The sequence below is a fragment of the Trichomycterus rosablanca genome, chromosome 15 (genome assembly GCF_030014385.1).
Source record: "Trichomycterus rosablanca isolate fTriRos1 chromosome 15, fTriRos1.hap1, whole genome shotgun sequence".
Classification (NCBI taxonomy): Eukaryota; Metazoa; Chordata; class Actinopteri; order Siluriformes; family Trichomycteridae; genus Trichomycterus; species Trichomycterus rosablanca.
This window is the reverse complement of record NC_086002.1, coordinates 7,449,222-7,469,794: the sequence shown is the minus strand read 5'-3', so window position 1 is coordinate 7,469,794 and position 20,573 is coordinate 7,449,222. Positions and strand designations below refer to the sequence as shown.

Sequence of the window (20,573 nt, the reverse complement as noted above, 5' to 3'; positions counted from 1 at the left end):
TCACACTTCATAGGAAATAACAGCACAGCCAGCACAAAAGAAGTTTGAGGCGCTGCCTCAAAAGTTGACATTGTAAAACACCATAAATATACACTGATCAGCCATAACATTAAAACCAACTTCTTGTTTCTACACTTGCTGTCCATTTTATCAGCTCCACTTACCACATAGCAGCACTTTGAAGTTCCACAATTACTGACTGTAGTCCATCTGTTTCTCTACATACCTTTTTAGCCTGCTTTCACCCTGTTCTTCAATGGTCAGGACCCCCACAGGACCACCACAGAGTAGGTATTATTTGGGTGCTGGATCATTCTCAGCACTGCAGTGACACTGACATGGTGGTGGTGTGTTAGTGTGTGTTGTGCTGGTATGAGGGGATCAGACACAGCAGCACTGCTGGAGTTTTTAAATACCGTGTCCACTTACTGTCCACTCTATTAGACACTCCTACCTGGTTGGTCCACCTTGTAGATGTAAAGTCAGAGACGATCCCAGGTCATCTATTGCTGCTGTTTGAGTTGGTCATCTTCTAGACCTTCATCAGTGGTCACAGAACGCTGCCCACAGGGCGCTGTTGGCTGGATATTTTTGGTTGGTGGACTATTCTCAGTCCAGCAGGGACAGTGAGGTGTTTAAAAACTCCATCAGCATTGCTGTATCTTATCCACTCATACCAGCATAACACACACTAACACACCACCACCATGTCAGTGGTACTACTGTAGTGGTCCTGGGAGAGTCCTGACCATTGAGAAACAGCATGACAGGGGGCTAACAAAGCATGTAGAGAAACAGATGGACTACAGTAGGTAATTGTAGAACTACAAAGTGGAGCTGATAAAATGGACAGTGAGTGTAAAAACAAGGTGGTGGTTTTAATTTTATGGCTGATCGGTGTATAATTGAAAGGGTCCACGTTAGGGTATAAAGCAGTGGTCCCTAACCACTGGACCGGTACCGAGATCGCTACAAGAGCAATGAAAACACTGCTTCAATTTCCAACACACTTTGGGTGTTATTGTCTCGTATCACCTCTAGGTGGGAGTGTCTCATTGCTGCGAAAAAAGCTCAGGGTCTTACTGATTTTTCATCATTTGTGAGTAGTATTTTTATTCTATTTTAAATCCCCCCACCCCTGCTGGTCCGTGAAAGTATATCTTATATGAAATCGGTCCGTGGGGCAAAAAGGGGGCTGTTGTACGTGTAAGGACACAATCTAATTTCAGGTAAAAAGATGATTTTTAATAGGGCTATGAATGAAAAAAACAAAACAACTTTTTTACTTGTAAGAAAACAATTTTTGATCTCCCTCATTGACCTTTCCTTCAGTACAGAGCTTGTATCAGCGCAGACTTCAGGTCTTCATGTGGAGTAGCTTTTTTTTTTTTTTTTTTTTTGTTTCAGCCATCTGCTCACATTTACGATTCAAAAAGACATGCAAGCTGTGGTGTGTGTGTGTGTGTGTGTGTGTGTGTTTTGTCTGAGAATACAGTGGTACAGTCCCCTGCAGCAGAACAACCCACGTATGCCACACAACTAAGGACAATTGGGAGTGGATACTCACACACACAGGGTCACATGAGCACATACACCGATCAGCCATAACATTATGCAGTGACACTGTCACTTAAAACCACCTCCTTGTTTTTACACTCACTGTCCATTTTATCAGCTCCACTTACCATATAGAAGCACTTTGTAGTTCCACAATTACTGACTGTAGTCCATCTGTTTCTCTGTATGCTTTGTTAGCCCCCTTTTATGCTGTTCTTCAATGGTCAGGACCCCCACAGGACCACCACAGAGCAGGTATCTTTTGGGTGGTGGGTCATTCTCAGCACTGCAGTGACACCGACATGGTGCTGGTATGAGTGGATAAGACACAGCAGCGCTGATGGAGTTTTTAAACACCTCACTGTCACTGCTGGACTGAGAATAGTCCACCAACCAAAAATATCCAGCCAACAGCGCCTCGTGGGCAGAGTCCTGTGACCACTGATGAAGGTCTAGAAGATGACCGACTCAAACTTCAGCAATAGATGAGCGATCGTCTCTGACTTTACATCTACAAGGTGGACCAACTAGGTAGGAGTGTCTAATAGAGTGGACAGTGAGTGGACACGGTATTTAAAAACTCCAGCAGCGCTGCTGTGTCTAATTCACTCATACCAGCACAACACACACTAACACACCACCACCATGTCATTGTCACTGCAGTGCTGAGAATGATCCACCACCCAAATAATACCTGCTCCGTGGTGGTCCTGTGGGGGTCCTGACCATTGAAGAACAGTGTGAAAGCAGGCTAAAAATTATGCAGAGAAACAGATAGACTACAGTCAGTAATTGTAGAACTTCAAAGTTCCTCTATAGCTGATGAAATGGACAGTGAGTGTAGAAACAAGGAGGTGGTTTTAATGTTATGGCTGATCAGTGTACATACACCACATGTCATGTTCCAAAATTACAGTTTTTTTCTGCCCTATTTTTGGTACCTAGCTTTTACTGACCTGAACCATCTGCCCATAAAACCATTTTTTCTTAAGCTCAATGTCTCAGACATTTTTTTTTCCTATTGAGTGGCAAATCTTTACCTCCGGCTTTTCAAAAGCTACAGAAGCTGTACGAACAGCCTGACTGTTAGGGAAACCTGATGGGAACAGGTCAAGGAAAACTGCCAGAATGTTGATCATTTTTTAACACTGCAGAAACAAATTCCCACATTTTATCACTTTCAGATGCTGAAGCAACCTCAAATTGTGACTCGAACGCTGAACCTGTCAGTTCAGTTTAAAGAAGCGGTCCGTGTAATGGTGGTGGACCTCAAAGAAAGGGAATGATGGGGGATATGCAAATGAAGGCAGTCTATTTTGCCTGTTCAGTTCCTGAATTTTAAGACAGGGCAGCACCTGGGGGAGGAAATTAGCCATGATTATGTAAAATGCCTGCAAGCGAGGTTGTGCATGGCAGCCATGACTAATAAGCATTCCAATCCACTGTCAGCTGTTTGCTCAGTGTTTTGCTTTTGGTGGGAAAATGTAAGCAAAAATACCGACATATAATCTCATTGTAACGGCTTCCACTTTTGTTATATAAAGATAATCAAAGTGCTGCGATTTTAAAACGAATTTATACATAAACATGTCACTACTTCTTGTTAGAACGTTTTATATCTACTTTTATAATTTGGTTGTGAGGGTGGGAGGAGTAGTAATCGGTAGTGTCTGAGAGACTGAGGGAGAGAGCTTATAGTCCGGATTTAACACCATCTGATTTCCACCTTTTTGGACGCTTAAAGAATCTTTAAAAGGAAGAAGATTTTCATGTGATGATGTGAAAGCATGCGGTGCATCAGTGGCTACACACTCAACCCAAAACAGCCATTTTTGCTGATGGCATTAAAAAGTTGGTACGCGCCAGTGGAGGCTGCTGGTCTTTCAAAGAGGGGAAGCTCATTGTCGGCTTACATCATAAAAATTGTCAATTTATTTACACATAAATTCTGCCCTCTGTTCCTTTTACAAGAAAATGGCCTGAAATGGGTTGCAGTTTGTCTTTCGACTTCACTCGCAAAATCCGCGATGGCACTGAAGCTCCCAGTGATTAAGTGACTAATGAAGTGTATTGCTTTGGCAATACGAATGTCCCTATTTGTCATGCCAATAAAGCTTCTTTTGAGTTTGAGTTTGAGAAGAAGGTGTAGCGCTCAAACTAGCTGTCAATCAAAACGGGATTCAGCCTTTCCACTGATCCTCCAATCATCTTGCAGAAGCTCAGCGTCCACACCCGCCCACAGCTCCGTTCACCCCCAGAGACGCTCAGTGTCCAGGGGCGGGACAAAATCGAGGCATTTAACCAATGACCGGCGAGTTTCGGAGCATAAAAAAAAACCTCAACGCAGTCCCATAGAAGTGAAGAGACGCTCAGCTTCTGCGGGCAAATGCATTGACGCTACGGGAATGTATGAGTTAAGTTAAGAAAATCGAGTCGATTTGTGATAATTAGCTGATTCTGAACGAACTCGTCTTCGAGATGAACGTGTTCTAACGCATTTGTAGTCAATGAAATGTTAACACAACTGTACATATTTGACCATTTAATTTTGGACATTTTAGGGGAAGCTGAGCTTCCCTTGCAGTCTTAAAGAAATCGCCACTGGTACGCACCCAGGTGGCGCAGCGGGATATTCCGCTAGCACACCAGCGCCGAGATTCTGAACTCCCCGGTTTGAAACTCGGCGTTGCCACCGGTCGGCCGGGCGCCATCTAGCGGGCACAATTAGCAGTGCCAGCAGCAGACACGTTTGTGCTAGGGCGGGATGACTGGACTATGTGGGTGGGGTCTTTAAACACTGTGTAGGGACCCTGATTAGCAGATAGAGAGGCACCTGTGCAGAGTGCATGGGTGCAATCAGGGATCCCCAGCAGCAAAAGACAAATTGACTATGCTAAATTGGGAGAAAATGCATAAATAAAATAGAAAAAAAATGCATCAGAAGGTGACTATGTAGAAAAGTGATGTCATTTGTTTTGGAAATTCTTAATAAATAAAGTTTAAAGAAGTGCAGAAACTTTTTGAAGAACTCTTGTATATCTTTTTTTTAGATTTTAGAGAAAATCTAAATGAAAATAGGATGCCAAATAGAGTAGTCAAAATAATGTTGAAAAAGTTTTGGGCCACTTGTTATTATTGACAGTAAGGGCACAGGTTCTCTCTCCTTCCTTCCTTCCTTCCTTCCTTCCTTCCTTCCTTCCTTCCTTCCTTCCTTCCTTCCTTCCTTCCTTCCTTCCTTCCTTCCTTTTCTTTCTCTTTATTTAAGTACAATGGCACAGTGGTTTGATTATATCATTATTGTATTTTAACAAATACATTTTAATCTTTTGTACAACAAATATATGTTTCTAGTTTCTGTAATAATTAATACATCTATAATGATGGAGATGGTTTTACCTAAGTGAACAGCATGTACAATTTTCTTCCTTTTTTGTGCTAATGCATGAATTATCATAATGTGTGAGTTTAAATAGAGCTTATTTATACTGACCAGTGCAGATGTACCTGCTATTATGTAAGCACAGATTTAGCACAGATATACAGGCATGATCTGTTTTCATGGCTAGCTATTGTGTGAGGTATTTTAAGCCTAAAGGCCAACTCACCCACAGAACGCATTCAGATCAAACAATCCATTCAGATCAGTCACATCAGAATCAAAGCTACAGCATCAGATCAGCCTGTAAGCGCTGGACGCACAGCGGTAGGTACAAAAACACATTTGGTCTTGCTAAAACTTTTCTCTTTTGTTACTTTTTGAGGATCAGAGCATAGTTTGTTGTATGGTCAGTACTAATTTTGCTAAAATGAAATAATAATAATAATAATAATAAGCAGGAGAAGAAGAATAAAATGTTTAAATCAATGACTCTAAAAACCACAATACCATCAAACACTATTTTATTTAAAAATAATAAAACAATATAAAAATAAATTAATTAATTAATTAAAAAACAGAAAAAGAAGTCACTGACACTACTGCCAGTAATTAAAAACTACAATACCATCAAACACTATTGGTTCTCCACTTAAGATGTGAAGAAAGGGATAAAAAAGTTTGTATTAAAAAATTATATAAAATTTTTTTATATATAAAATAAATACATTATATATAAACAATAATAATAATAATAATAATACATTTTCAAAATTTATTTTATTTTATTCAGTAAAGGAAATTATCAAATACCAAGAAGGCCTGTGTAAAATAAATAAATAACAAAAACAGATACCTAATAATTGTTCCCTAATATTATAAGCTTTTTGTGCACACTATAGCAGTAACAAATATAATCATACCTTCAATGACTAATGATTAATCTTTGGTGAAAATTTGGCCCACTCTTTTGACCTGAATTATTTCCATTTAGCCAAATTGGAACGCTTTCTAGCATAAACTGTCAGACGTGGACTAACGCTTATGATTTGGATTGTTGCCGTAAAGCAGCAAATCTTCCACACTTTATCACATATCTACTAGCATTTAATAAAGACAGACAGCTTAGTTGTGTTTATTTGGTGGAGCTACATAATGGCATCCACATCCTCCAAAAAGCCATGAATAATTACCAACTTTTTATGGTAAAATCATCTTTAAAAAAGTCAACTGGCATATCTTTAAGAGTTTTTCTTGGTTCCCAGTCAAATAAAAATATTAACACATGAACTCAGGAGAAATATGTACTCATATTTGATAATCTGTTTCATTACTTTCATATTTCAATCTGTGTGGAATTAAAAATCAAACTGCTATTTGGGAAACATTAATTAAACTGCTTGTTACTTCTGAACTTGTTAATTTTACTGCATATTGGGTTAAAAAATCTAATTAGTTTGTTTTTCAGAGCTGTTTCAGAGTTTAATATTTCATAAGCACCACTAAAAGCTTCCTTTCTGCCTTTTTTTTCTTACAGGTGATTTTGATTTTGACCAAGCTGTATGACTTCCACTTGGGCAGTGTGACAGAGAGTTCCCTATGGAGGTAAGATATATCTCACCTTTACTCCATTTCTATTTAGCTCTGTCCTCTTTTCACTACAGCATCACCTTTTAGAATCTGTAATAGTATCTCAGCTGTAGATAAATAAGGGTAAAAAAAAGCGCCCTTGTTGGAGATAAATAGGCTGCTAGGTTGCTGTCATTACATCACCTTTGGGAAAACAGACAGAGCAAGAGAGAATTAGATCAGACTTCAACCAGCAGTGAGACCAAAATAACAACAAGAGTCAAAAAGTCATTGATGTCTCACAGCGAGCTCCAGCCGACTGGTATATCTGAAATCCAGGACACAGAGACACTTGTACAGTAAAAGATTTGTCCTCTCATTTATGGATTATATTGCTGGTTTTGTAAAGACAAGCAATATACATAAACTACTAATTTAAAATTTACACTATTTGGACAAAAGTATGTGGACATCTGACTGTTAGCTTTATGGACATCCTATTCCAAAACCATAAGCATCTACATAAACCCACAATCCCATTTCCAGATCCTTGTAGCTTCTGGAAAGGCTTTCCGCAAGATCTCTGGTGGAAATGTGTGCTCATTGTTTGAAAAACAGCATAAATAAGGCAACTAATGTTGTATGAAATGGACTGGCTTACAAATGACATTCATTCCAAATATGTTCAGTGGGCTTGAGCTCAGAGCTCTGTGAAGACCAGCAGAGTTCCTCTACTTTAAAAAAGGGTCTTCAAGAAAACAGCCTACAATACTGGTTCCAAAGAAGACAAATGTTGGTCACTCTGATTGCATCTGTCAAAGGAAGTCTAAAAGCATAATAATAATTACAAAAATAAATAAATAAATAAATAAATAAAAATAATAAAATCATAATAATATAAATAATAACAAAAACATAATACTAATACTAATATTAATAATAATAATAATAATAATGTAAATAATAATAACATAATAATAATAATACTAATAATAATACATTTAATAAAATAACAAAAACATAATAATAAAAATACTACTACTACTAATAATAATAATAATAATAATAATAAAATAACAAAAACATAATAATAATACATTTAAAATGAATAAATAATAATAATAAATGTAATAAATAAATAAATTAATTATTAATAATAATACTAATAATAATAATAGTAATACTTTTAATAAATTAATTAACACTACTACTACTAGTAACAATAATAATAATAATAATAATAAATTTAATAAGTTAATTAATTAATACATAATAAAAACAATAATAATAATGATAATAATAATAATATAATAAAATAATAAATGAATTAATAAATACTAATAATACTAATAATAATAGTAATATTTTTATTAAATTAGTTAATGTATTAATAATAATAATAATAATAATAATAATAATAATAATAATAATACTTAACCTAAAAGCCAACCAATCAATCAATCAATAAATACATTTTCACCAATTCACATAATAATGTTACAATGCATAGCAATAGCAGATATTTTCTGTAAAATAGTAAATGGGTACAGTCAGGCAAATTACCAGGATGTATTATTTAAATGAGAAGGAAGATATACCTGTAGCAATGTCTACCTTGGTTCAGTTCCCAGGTGGAGCAATCCGGGTCCTTTCTATGTGGAGTTTGCATGTTCTCCCCGTGTCTTTGTGGGTTTCTTCCCACAGTCCTAAAACATGCAAGTAAGGTAATTGGAGATACGAAATCGTCCATGACTGTGTTTGGCATTGGGCTTAAACTGATGAATCTTGTGTAACTGTCATAAATGTAACCAAAGTGTAAAACATGACGTTAAAATCCTAATAAATAAATACATAAATGTCCACAAGCCAGTTATTTCTACCACTAAAATATCAATAAGAAATTCCTAAGTGAAAATGACATGCATGTTTAGAAAATGTCATTGCTTGATTTGAATATCAAGCAGAATGTTTGATCACAGCTCATCACACACTGTGTTTATTTTAATTCAATCCCTTTTCACAACTGTACTGCTGTCGGCCTGGTTACTGCAGAGCGATGTTCACCAACACGCCATATATTTCTACTGATAACGTCTTAATTATATACGAGCTGTGCATTTTTGCACCATAATCATAAAAACTGGGCTTTATCGTATCTACGATTATGTCCTCTCTCATCACTTTGCAATTTATGCTGGTGCTGAGCCCGTTCTTGTGTCAGCAGAGTAAAAGTTTAATGGATCTAATGCATTGGGTGATTTTATAAAAGTGGCCACAGTGGATTTCAGAGAGCGCAAGATCATGATGGAGCTTGTAGAAAGAAAACCTGAGCTGCTAGATGACACTTTTCCAGACCTGATTGTGTAAAATGAAACTTAGAAGCAAAGTGGTGGCATTTCAGATAAAAGACAAGTTCCAGCTCCAAAGTAAATTATAACACAGACACGTTTGAAAGCCTAAGAAAGATCTAGGAGACTTTTTATATAGAACTGGCCAGTTTTCAAGCAAGGGCTTTTACACACAGTGATAATCGAGTGCAATTTTCTTGCTTTAACACACTATATACACTGATCAGCCATAGCATTAAAACCACCTCCTTATTTCTACACTCACTGTCCATTTTATCAGCTCCACTTACCATATAGAAGCACTTTGAAGTTCTACAATTACTGACTGTAGTCTATCTGTTTCTCTGCATGCTTTGTTAGCCCCCTTTCATGCTGTTCTTCAATGGTCAGGACCCCCACAGGACCACTACAGAGCAGGTGGTGGATCATTCTCAGCACTGCAGTGACAATGACATGAGTGGATCAGGCACAGCAATGCTGCTGGAGTTTTTAAATACCGTGTCCACTCTATTAGACACTGCATGCTACCTAGCTGCTCCACCTTGTAGATGTAAAGTCAGAGACGATCGCTCATCCTTTGCTGCTGTCTGAGTTGGTCATCTTCTAGACCTTCATCAGTGGTCACAGGACACTGCCCACAGGGCGCTGTGGGACTGTAACTGATGACATCTGAATGTCCTTTCATATTTACTGTGGTTTAAACAAAAGTCCACTTATAGGATCTACCACTATAATCAACATTAAGGCCCTAATGTTTGTACTTAATTCACAAGAGCTAAAATGAGCCCCTTGTTTGATATCCTATTTCAAAATCATGGGCATTAAAATAGTTGCATATGGGAATTTGTGCCTGTTTAGTCAAAGGAGTAGTTGTGACATTGGTGTTGGATGAGTTCTTCATTTAAAAGACAAAAGTAAAATTGTTCTAATAATAAACAAGCAAATTTTAAATTTGATTCCTGAAGCACACTCCAAAAAATGGGACGGGGGCATATTTACCACTGTTCTGCATCATCTTGTCTCTTATTCCTGCTCGATACAAGACTTCAGCTCCACAACAGTCTGTGGTTGGCAATGACTGAGTCTCCATTTCGTGATGTGCCTTAGAATTTTATTAGAAGACAGATCTGGAGTGCAGGCAAGCCAGTCAAGCATACACACTCTGTGTCTACAAATATATTGATTTTAGAGAAACGTGTGTTGTCATTAAGACAACATCAAATCTTTTCACACACACGATGTGGCAATTAGAGTGTGTATGCTTGACTGGCCTGCCAGCACTTCCGATCTTATTTACAGAACATTCACACATTCAATAATAACAGTCTGGATGGTCCCTTTTATCTTTGGCATGGAGAACCTTACATCCATTTTTCTCAAAAACAAGCTGAACCTTCTGACTGCAGCACACATATCAACCATCCTAGTCTATCTGAGATTAGCCAGAGCCCAGAAAACCCAGCTGTGTTTCTGCATATTATTGGCTTTCTCTTTGTGTAACAGAATATCTGGTTGCAAATATCGATACAGCGGCGGTCTGTTCAGAGTGACAACTGCTTTCTGAAGTACTCCCAAACACATTTGGCTATATTTAGTAAGCACATTCAACAATGATTTCCAGCCTTTCCCTACACATACTGAGACTGAGACTTGAATCTCCTCACAAAATGATGTATGGTTGATTAATATTTTCAATTCTGCACTGACAAATGTTCTGATTGAACTGATTTACGAATCAGCACAAAGTTCATCCTAAAATGGTGACAAGCCACAAACCCATCTTTGGGTATAAAAGAAAGATCCACAAAAGGCTCAGTTTTTGCGAGCAATCATGATACCGTCACCACTTATCACTTTCCATTGTGGAATGTCTCAAAATGGTGTAACTTGAATACTCTATAAACTTTGAGTGTGTTGCAGGCATCAAAGTTGTGTATGTGCCTCTAAGCATCTTGTCAAAAGCCTTTTAGAGGTGAGTATTCCCCGCATCCAGAGGCAATTACAATTCAATTAACTTTTCACCTCCACGCATCAACAGTGTCAAGAAGTATTAGCTTAAGGCAGTCAGAAAACTGGCCTTTGGCCAATTGGGCCATTGTAGATAGGGAGAATTGACATGTTGGGGTGAAAATAAATAAAAAATGGGCCCTGGATGTTGGGCAAACACAATTAAAGCACTTATTAAAATATGTGCACTTGAAAGGGATAAAAAGGGGTGTTTGTTACTGACAGATTTTACATCATGATGTCACCTAGCTTGGGAAGATAGGACACATTACATGGCTAGGTCAAGAAAAAAACATTGCCATTTTAGTGATAGTGTCCAAAACTGGATAAAATGGATGCCAGAGTAAGAATTATTGTTTTAAAAGACTGACAATTTGTATTAAATGTGTCTTGTGTTCAGGTATAAGTCTTACAAAGTAAATCGAAGTAGTACAACGTTTCCATTCATATAAGCATTCATATGATTTCCCTCAGCACTACTTGCTGCGTACATGACCTAAGTCAGATTTGGTCCAGTCACTGGTTGGTGGCATTAAGCGCAGTCTTAAAAAATGCCAGTAAGAGACTGATTGTAGAGAGCTTTCAAAGAAAAGCTAAAAGTTTTCCAAGACTCAAATCATCAAAAGTTTGGGAATACTTACAACTGGCACAGAACAAAAAGGTGGTTTGTACACTGTGCATACCTTTGTATGTATACCACAGCAGCACTAGCATGATGTTGCACGACTATATTGTTTCATTACGCTCCCTAATCACGGAGATCTCTGAATACTGTATTTCTTAGAAAGTTCAGTTAGACCGCCGTGCACTTCGCTGCGTTGGGCTCGCGATTTTTGCGGTTGCCCTGGCGCTCAAAGCGCACAAAAGTTCTCATGTGAAACACTTAGCACTTTGTTTACATCGCTTAGAATGTGAAGTCATTTTTGAGTGAATGTGTAGGTTAGAATCTGGACTCATTCTGTCGTTACTGTACATTGGACTTAATGAGACGTGCCGACCTTTATTTTATTTCTGCTGTAAGTTTAAGGACATGCTGCACTTTGTTTAATATGGAGCACTTGAGAATTTGATAATAAGGACATAAACCCTTACATTTAGGGTAAGACTGTGAATTAAATATTTTGAAGGAAAGTTAATCGCTTAGATTAATTGACTAATTGATAAAAAATAGTTGTCAGTGGCAGCCCTAAATTCAAGCGTACTTTTGAATCTATGCTAGTGGCTAAATGTTTTCACAATCTTGCTGTACTTGATATCAATTGCCAACCATAACTGCATTATTTGAATGGAATTTGTTAAATGTTAAGATGATAGCAAGGTCATTGCTCATTACTATATATTACATCATGTTGGTGTACGATACCCTCATTGGATTAGCCCAATGCTTTTTTACAGCACTTGAGAGCTTGTTAGACATCAAGGTTAATGCTTTTTCTCAGGTCATTTGAAATAGGACTGATTCATATCTGCGTCTGCAATGGCCTGGTTTAATTGCATTTTAATAAACCCAGACTGAATTATTAAATTAAATAGATCATATAAGCATTATATCATTGCTATAATTATAATTGGCTGCATAGTATATGTTCAAAGCATATTCTGTGCATCATCAGTACCTGTGAAACACTGATCTAGAAAAGGGAGGCATTGGTTCTTAAAATCTGTTTATGTACAGTGGATTTAGCAAGTATTCAAAATCAACAGCCTTAATATAGTACATATATAATATAATTAATTATATACACCTGTTAGTAAGTGGCTAAAGTACTCACTTTCTAAACCGCTTATCCAAATAGGGTCGTCGGGGTGGTGGAGCTATCCCAGCTTTTCAATGGGCGCAAGGCACACAGTAACACCCTGGACGGGGTGCCAGTCCATCGCAAGGCAGACACACACACACATACACACACCCATATACCTATAAGACAATTCAGTGTCTCCAGTTAACCTGACTGCATGTTTTCGGACTGTGAGAACAAACCGGAGCTCCCAGAGGAAAGCCACACAGACACGGAGAGAACATGCAAACTCAGCACAGAAAGGACCCAGACCGCCCTGCCTGTGGATCGAACACAGGACTTTCTTGCTGTGAGGCGACAGTGCTACCCACCGAGCCACCATGCCGCCCTGGCTAAAACACCTCAGCTATAAATAGAAAGGGTTTTTGCAAGTCCCTTAGGCTGGTAGGATTATGAGAAGTGGACAGAATGGTGAATATTTACACCCATTGTTTTCAGTGGGGTTTTCTCACTGTCATATTGCCCACCAGTGTTAACGATAGGCTCTTGTTGGTAGCATCTTGGGTTCATGATAAGTTGGGCACCTTGGTGGCAGGACAGGTATTCAGTGACCAAGGTTTGATCCTTGCCTGAGTGCACTTGTCTGTTTGGAATTGGGAATATTCAAGTCCCATGTCCACCGGGTTATCTTAGAGTACTCTGATCGCCTTGCACTTCTAAAAACATGATATTTTGTGTATTAGCTGCTCCTAATTGTCTCTAGGTATCAGTGACTGACTGTTTATGGCAAATAATTGGCATTCTACCCAAAGATTAATTCAAACTTTCCTTTTCAGATGTAAACACTGGCACTATAATGCTATTTTTTCTAAAAATCAAACAGTATAAATCTAGCTTAAGTCAATAGAACTATAAAAACAGAACTAGAAGTGTAGTTTGGAGTTTTGACCAAGTTGAAATGGCTTATTGTGTTCCCTTTTAATATATACATTTTACATTTTCAGCATTTAGCAGACGCTTTTATCCAAAGCAACTTACAATTATGACTCAACATGATTTTTGAGCAATTGAGGGTTAAGGGCCTTGCTCAGGGACCCAACAGTGGCAACTTGGTGGTGGCGGGGCTTGAACCGGCAACCTTCTGATTACTAGTCCAGTACCTTAACCACTGAGCTACCACTGCCCTTGGATTGTTTATATGGATTGTTTAACTGTCTTCCAAGTATCACTTTGTTTTTCTTTATACCTGCCAGGTATTATAATACAAGGTAAAATAGAAAGATGTACTGCAGCCACAAATAAAAGTTAAAGTAAACAGAAGCATTGTTTTACTTTGTGACATCCGGACAGCCTGAGGGCTACAAAGCCCCCGAAATCCTTAGTCTCAGTGCGTCCAGAACCGCAATACATCACACTGAAGGTTGCCGCTGTGCTGGGATTCTGTATTGACAAAAAGAGGGCGGCCATGATAATATTCAGCTTTCCACAAATTAGACCTGTTGGGACTCAGTCGGCCTCCTTCTCCAGCACATGCATCACAGAACAACTGAACTCAAATGCACTGCTTTTTTTGCTGTTTTTCCTTCTGGCCCAGTTGTTAATCGAGATTATTTTTGTTGTTACGCTAACAGAGTACTGGTGCAGTTGTTGGAGCAGCCTAGTAACGTCTAGACAGCTGCTGACTTTTGGAGAAAGGTCAGAAAAGTCCCGCTAGCCTGAGAGAAGTTTCAAGAAACAAATGTGCTAATTTTAATGAAGGGTGTGAATATGGATCAGTTATTTTATAAATATTTGTGGCTTTTTTAAGGTGGACGTTAATAAAAGTGAAATAGCTGGTCTGCCACACTTAGGAGGAAATGTAGTCATGGGGGACAGGTCATGATCTTCAATAAGATTAGGTTTAGCACATGCATGCTGTTATGTCCACAAACATTCTAAAGCCCACTGGTTTAATAACACAAGCTAACATCAACTTAAAAATAAATGCTATAGAAATAGGCTTACTGTTTGATTCAGTTTTATTAAAGTTGTTTTCTTAAGCACTGGTACATTTTGCATTCTAGCTTATAGGCAACAGTTAAACCATTTCGCCTGAATGCAAATACAGTAGCTGAAAATTCCTTTTTAGCACATACAGTATATATACTGTATATATATATACTGTATATACAGTGTATCACGAAAGTGAGTACACCCCTCACATTTCTGCAAATATTTCATTATATCTTTTCATGGGACAACACTATAGACATGAAACTTGGATATAACTTAGAGTAGTCAGAGTACAACTTGTATAGCAGTGTAGATTTACTGTCTTCTGAAAATAACTCAACACACAGCCATTAATGTCTAAATGGCTGGCAACATAAGTGAGTACACCCCACAGTGAACATGTCCAAATTGTGCCTAAAGTGTCAATATTTTGTGTGACCACCATTATTATCACTGCCTTAACCCTCCTGGGCATGGAATTCACCAGAGCTGCACAGGTTGCTACTGGAATCCTCTTCCACTCCTCCATGATGACATCACGGAGCTGGTGGATGTTAGACACCTTGAACTCCTCCACTTTCCACTTGAGGATGCGCCACAGGTGCTCAATTGGGTTTAGTCCATCACCTTTACCTTCAGCTTCCTCAGCAAGGCAGTTGTCATCTTGGAGGTTGTGTTTGGGGTCGTTATCCTGTTGGAAAACTGCCATGAGGCCCAGTTTTCGAAGGGAGGGGATCATGCTCTGTTTCAGAATGTCACAGTACATGTTGGAATTCATGTTTCCCTCAATGAACTGCAGCTCCCCAGTGCCAGCAACACTCATGCAGCCCAAGACCATGATGTTACCACCACCATGCTTGACTGTAGGCAAGATACAGTTGTCTTGGTACTTCTCACCAGGGCGCCGCCACACATGCTGGACACCATCTGAGCCAAACAAGTTTATCTTGGTCTCGTCAGACCACAGGGCATTCCAGTAATCCATGTTCTTGGACTGCTTGTCTTCAGCAAACTGTTTGCGGGCTTTCTTGTGCGTCAGCTTCCTTCTGGGATGACGACCATGCAGACCGAGTTGATGCAGTGTGCGGTGTATGGTCTGAGCACTGACAGGCTGACCTCCCACGTCTTCAACCTCTGCAGCAATGCTGGCAGCACTCATGTGTCTATTTTTTAAAGCCAACCTCTGGATATGACGCCGAACACGTGGACTCGACTTCTTTGGTCGACCCTGGCGAAGCCTGTTCCGAGTGGAACCTGTCCTGGAAAACCGCTGTATGACCTTGGCCACCATGCTGTAGCTCAGTTTCAGGGTGTTAGCAATCTTCTTATAGCCCAGGCCATCTTTGTGGAGAGCAACAATTCTATTTCTCACGTCCTCAGAGAGTTCTTTGCCATGAGGTGCCATGTTGAATATCCAGTGGCCAGTATGAGCGAATTGTACCCAAAACACCAAATTTAACAGCCCTGCTCCCCATTTACACCTGGGACCTTGACACATGACACCAGGGAGGGACAACGACACATTTGGGCACAATTTGGACATGTTCACTGTGGGGTGTACTCACTTACGTTGCCAGCTATTTAGACATTAATGGCTGTGTGTTGAGTTATTTTCAGAAGACAGTAAATCTACACTGCTATACAAGCTGTACACTGACTACTCTAAGTTATATCCAAGTTTCATGTCTATGGTGTTGTCCCATGAAAAGATATAATGAAATATTTGCAGAAATGTGAGGGGTGTACTCACTTTTGTGATACACTGTATATATATATATACAGTGTATCACAAAAGTGAGTACACATTTCATTCTCACATTTCTGCAGATATTTAAGTATATCTTTTCATGGGACAACACTGACAGAATGACACTTTGACACAATGAAAAGTAGTCTGTGTGCAGCTTATATAACAGTGTAAATTTATTCTTCCCTCAAAATAACTCAATATACAGCCATTAATGTCTAAACCACCGGCAACAAAAGTGAGTACACCCCTAAGTGAAAGTTCCTGAAGTGTCAATATTTTGTGTGGCCACCATTATTTCCCAGAACTGCCTTAACTCTCCTGGGCATGGAGTTTACCAGAGCTTCACAGGTTGCCACTGGAATGCTTTTCCACTCCTCCATGACGACATCACGGAGCTGGCGGATATTCGAGACTTTGCGCTCCTCCACCTTCCGCTTGAAGATGCCCCAAAGATGTTCTATTGGGTTTAGGTCTGGAGACATGCTTGGCCAGTCCATCACCTTTACCCTCAGCCTCTTCAATAAAGCAGTGGTCGTCTAAGAGGTGTGTTTGGGGTCATTATCATGCTGGAACACTGCCCTGCGACCCAGTTTCCGGAGGGAGGGGATCATGCTCTGCTTCAGTATTTCACAGTACATATTGGAGTTCATGTGTCCCTCAATGAAATGTAACTCCCCAAAACCTGCTGCACTCATGCAGCCCCAGACCATGGCATTCCCACCACCATGCTTGACTGTAGGCATGACACACTTATCTTTGTACTCCTCACCTGATTGCCGCCACACATGCTTGAGATCATCTGAACCAAACAAATTAATCTTGGTCTCATCAGACCATAGGACATGGTTCCAGTAATCCATGTCCTTTGTTGACATGTCGTCAGCAAACTGTTTGCGGGCTTTCTTGTGTAGAGACTTCAAAAGAGGCTTCCTTCTGGGGTGACAGCCATGCAGACCAATTTGATGTAGTGTGCGGCGTATGGTCTGAGCACTGACAGGCTGACCCCCCACCTTTTCAATCTCTGCAGCAATGCTGACAGCACTCCTGCGCCTATCTTTCAAAGACAGCAGTTGGATGTGACGCTGAGCACGTGCACTCAGCTTCCAACGCGAGGTCTGTTCTGAGTGGACCCTGCTCTTTTTTAAACGCTGAATGATCTTGGCCACTGTGCTGCAGCTCAGTTTCAGGGTGTTGGCAATCTTCTTGTAGCCTTGGCCATCTTCATGTAGCGCAACAATTCGTCTTTTAAGATCCTCAGAGAGTTCTTTGCCATGAGGTGCCATGTTGGAACTTTCAGTGACCAGTATGAGAGAGTGTGAGAGCTGTACTACTAAATTGAACACACCTGCTCCCTATGCACACCTGAGACCTAGTAACACTAACAAATCACATGACATTTTGGAGGGAAAATGACAAGCAGTGCTCAATTTGGACATTTAGGGGTGTAGTCTCTTAGGGGTGTACTCACTTTTGTTGCCGGTGGTTTAGACATTAATGGCTGTATATTGAGTTATTTTGAGGGAAGAATAAATTTACACTGTTATATAAGCTGCACACAGACTACTTTTCATTGTGTCAAAGTGTCATTTTGTCAGTGTTGTCCCATGATATAATATCTGCAGAAATGTGAGGGGTGTACTCACTTTTGTGATACACTGTATATATATATATAAAACAACAGTACATACTTCTTCTGTGGTATACGTGAACTCCAACAACCCCCAAAAAAACAACAACACAGATGTATGGATATTCTTATGCTACATCAGAAAAACACCTACTAGTCTGGGTGAAATTAGCTGTCATATAAGCAAGTGCCCAAGTGGTGCAGCAGGATATTACACTAGCACACTACTTTTGAACTCCCCGAGTTTTAATCTCAGCTCTGCTACCGGGTGGCTGGGCGCCCCCTAACAGGCCCAATTGGCTGTGCCTGCAGCACACAAATTGGCCTCTAATCTGCTGGGTGGGAAAATTCTGGACTTATCTTTGACACTGTGTAAGGACCCTGGTTAGCAGCCCATGGTGCTTGTACACAAGTTCAGGAACAAAGAGATCAGTGTGTGTGAATCTCCATGTGCAAGACTGGCCTCACACACGAATCTACAGAAGTATAAGCAAATAAGAAGGGGTCTGTGAACTGTGCACACATTAGAGGGAGCGTACGTCAGGCAAATATACCCTCATCAGATGCGATCAGGGTCCCCAGCAGCGGAAGCTAATTAAATGCGTATATAAAATAGTACAAAAATTGGATGAGCTTGAGTTGGCAACTTGATGAAAACATTTCAGTTTGTTACTATTAAAATTCCATCTTTTTTGTAATCAGTGCTTTTGAAGCATTCAAGCTAATAAACAAGTCATTAATAATGCTATGAGAAATTCTTAAGGGCTTTGTCTTGGAAAATGATAAACTCCAGCAGTCATCTGTCTTTAAGTCATTAACTTATAACTTTGCTCATGCGTTATGACCCTAATTACTCTGATGTAATTAGCCTAACACTAGCCTTTGGGAAAATACTACATGCTTAATAAAGTTTTAAACACTAAGCATTGTTCTCATTTACTGTGCTTTGCTTTGCCAGATAGTCAAATAAATAAAATATGAAACAATGGGTGTCAGTGTTTGATGCCATTTTTCATTTAACACAATAGTTATGCAAAACTACATTAAAAACTTAATAGCTTTAGCAATTGAGCTGAACTTTACATTAACATAAACCTTAAATATTGTATACTGTAGTTTTACACTGATAGTTTTACATTGTGTAAATATTTCGAGAATTCAATTAATAAAAAGACAGTTAGAATTTTAAACAATAAAGGAATTATGTAAAACTGTGAAATAAAATGTACAATACAGCTAGTGGCAATAAAATAACGCTAATTACTGTGATTATTACACATGCAAGGCAGCAGTTAGTACTTTAATCGTTACCATTTTGGTATTTAACATAAGTGGGAGACTTATGTCAAAGTTGTTAGAAAACAATGTTTATCCCTTAATGCTGTCTAGCTTAAGGCTACATATAAAAGTAGGCTTTACAAAGCGATTATGTCGTCTTGTTCCATTCTCCATGTTATCGTTGAAATACATGCTACAACATGCTACTGAAGTCTTGTATCAAGTAAATGGACAATTTGTTAGTTGCAAAACTGCACCAATTAGTGTCCTCAGTTCCACAATGATTAAAAAGTGTAATTAATTAATTAGATATTTTTACAGGGGTAAACAAACCTCTGGCCCAACTTAGTTGCAGACATCAAATTCTTAATTTGTGACATGAAAATACTTTTTTTTTTGTAATTAAAGGTGCAAGATAAGAAATACATCTAATATTATTGTTTTTATTGTCAGAACGTTTTCCAAAATGTTCCACCTTTTTGTATTTGTACAAAAGTATTGTATTTGTGATTGCAATTTGCAATTTTCCTCCCAATCTAGAAGCATAACGCTTCCTCTCTACTGATGTTGATCTCCACCCTGGTTGAGGAGAGCTGAAACTTTCACACGCCCCGTCCAACATGTGTGCAGTAGCCGACTGCATCTTTTCACCTGCACAAGGCGAGTTCATATGTGGATCAGCTTCGTGTATGGAGAGCCACACCCTGATCAACGCATTATCCCTCGTCTCTGTGCAGGCGCCATCAATCAGCCAGCAGAGGTCGTAATTGCATTATTTATTAGTATGCGTCCGGCACCCCCTAAAACAACAGCCAATAGTTGTTCGTGTATGCGCCCAGCCTGGCGGATGGCAGAGCTGAGATTCAAACCGACAAAATGTGGTGTGCTAGCGAGTTTAACTGCTGTGCCATCTGAGCGCCATGTGGTTTGTAGGTTAAATGCTCAATTTACATTAATTAAGGAAGAGATTATCTATACTGAAAACATGTTGTATAAGAGCAATAGCACTTTGTCATAATGTTTCTGCAACCAGATCACAGCAACAATGTTATTTGCAATAGCACTCTGTGATCCCCCCCCCCCCCCCACACACACCTTGTTGGCCTTCTTCCATTAAGGTCTTCCAGAGGCGACTGTTGAAAGCACTTCAAGTCACATCGTTTCAGCAGTGGCGGCTGTCTTGATATTTCACAGGTCAATGAGTAGTAGAACAGAACAAGGGCTTTTTAGTGCAGGACGTACCTGATGTCCCTGACCTTTCGAGGACTTTAGATTCACCTGCAAGTGAGCGTGAGTGAGAAGAAAGCTGGTGCGACACTAAATTTCCCCG

At 39.3% G+C, this 20,573-nt stretch overlaps 1 protein-coding gene across 1 annotated transcript in view; it reads left to right on the top strand.

Annotated features, from left to right (window-relative positions):
- Positions 1–20,573, top strand: part of sorcs3a (sortilin related VPS10 domain containing receptor 3a) — a 246,125-nt gene that overhangs the window by 92,625 nt on the left and 132,927 nt on the right. The window contains exon 2 of the mRNA XM_063010840.1: positions 6,471–6,538. Coding sequence (XP_062866910.1) covers positions 6,471–6,538 — 68 coding nt within the window. The remainder of the gene's footprint in view (positions 1–6,470; positions 6,539–20,573) is intronic.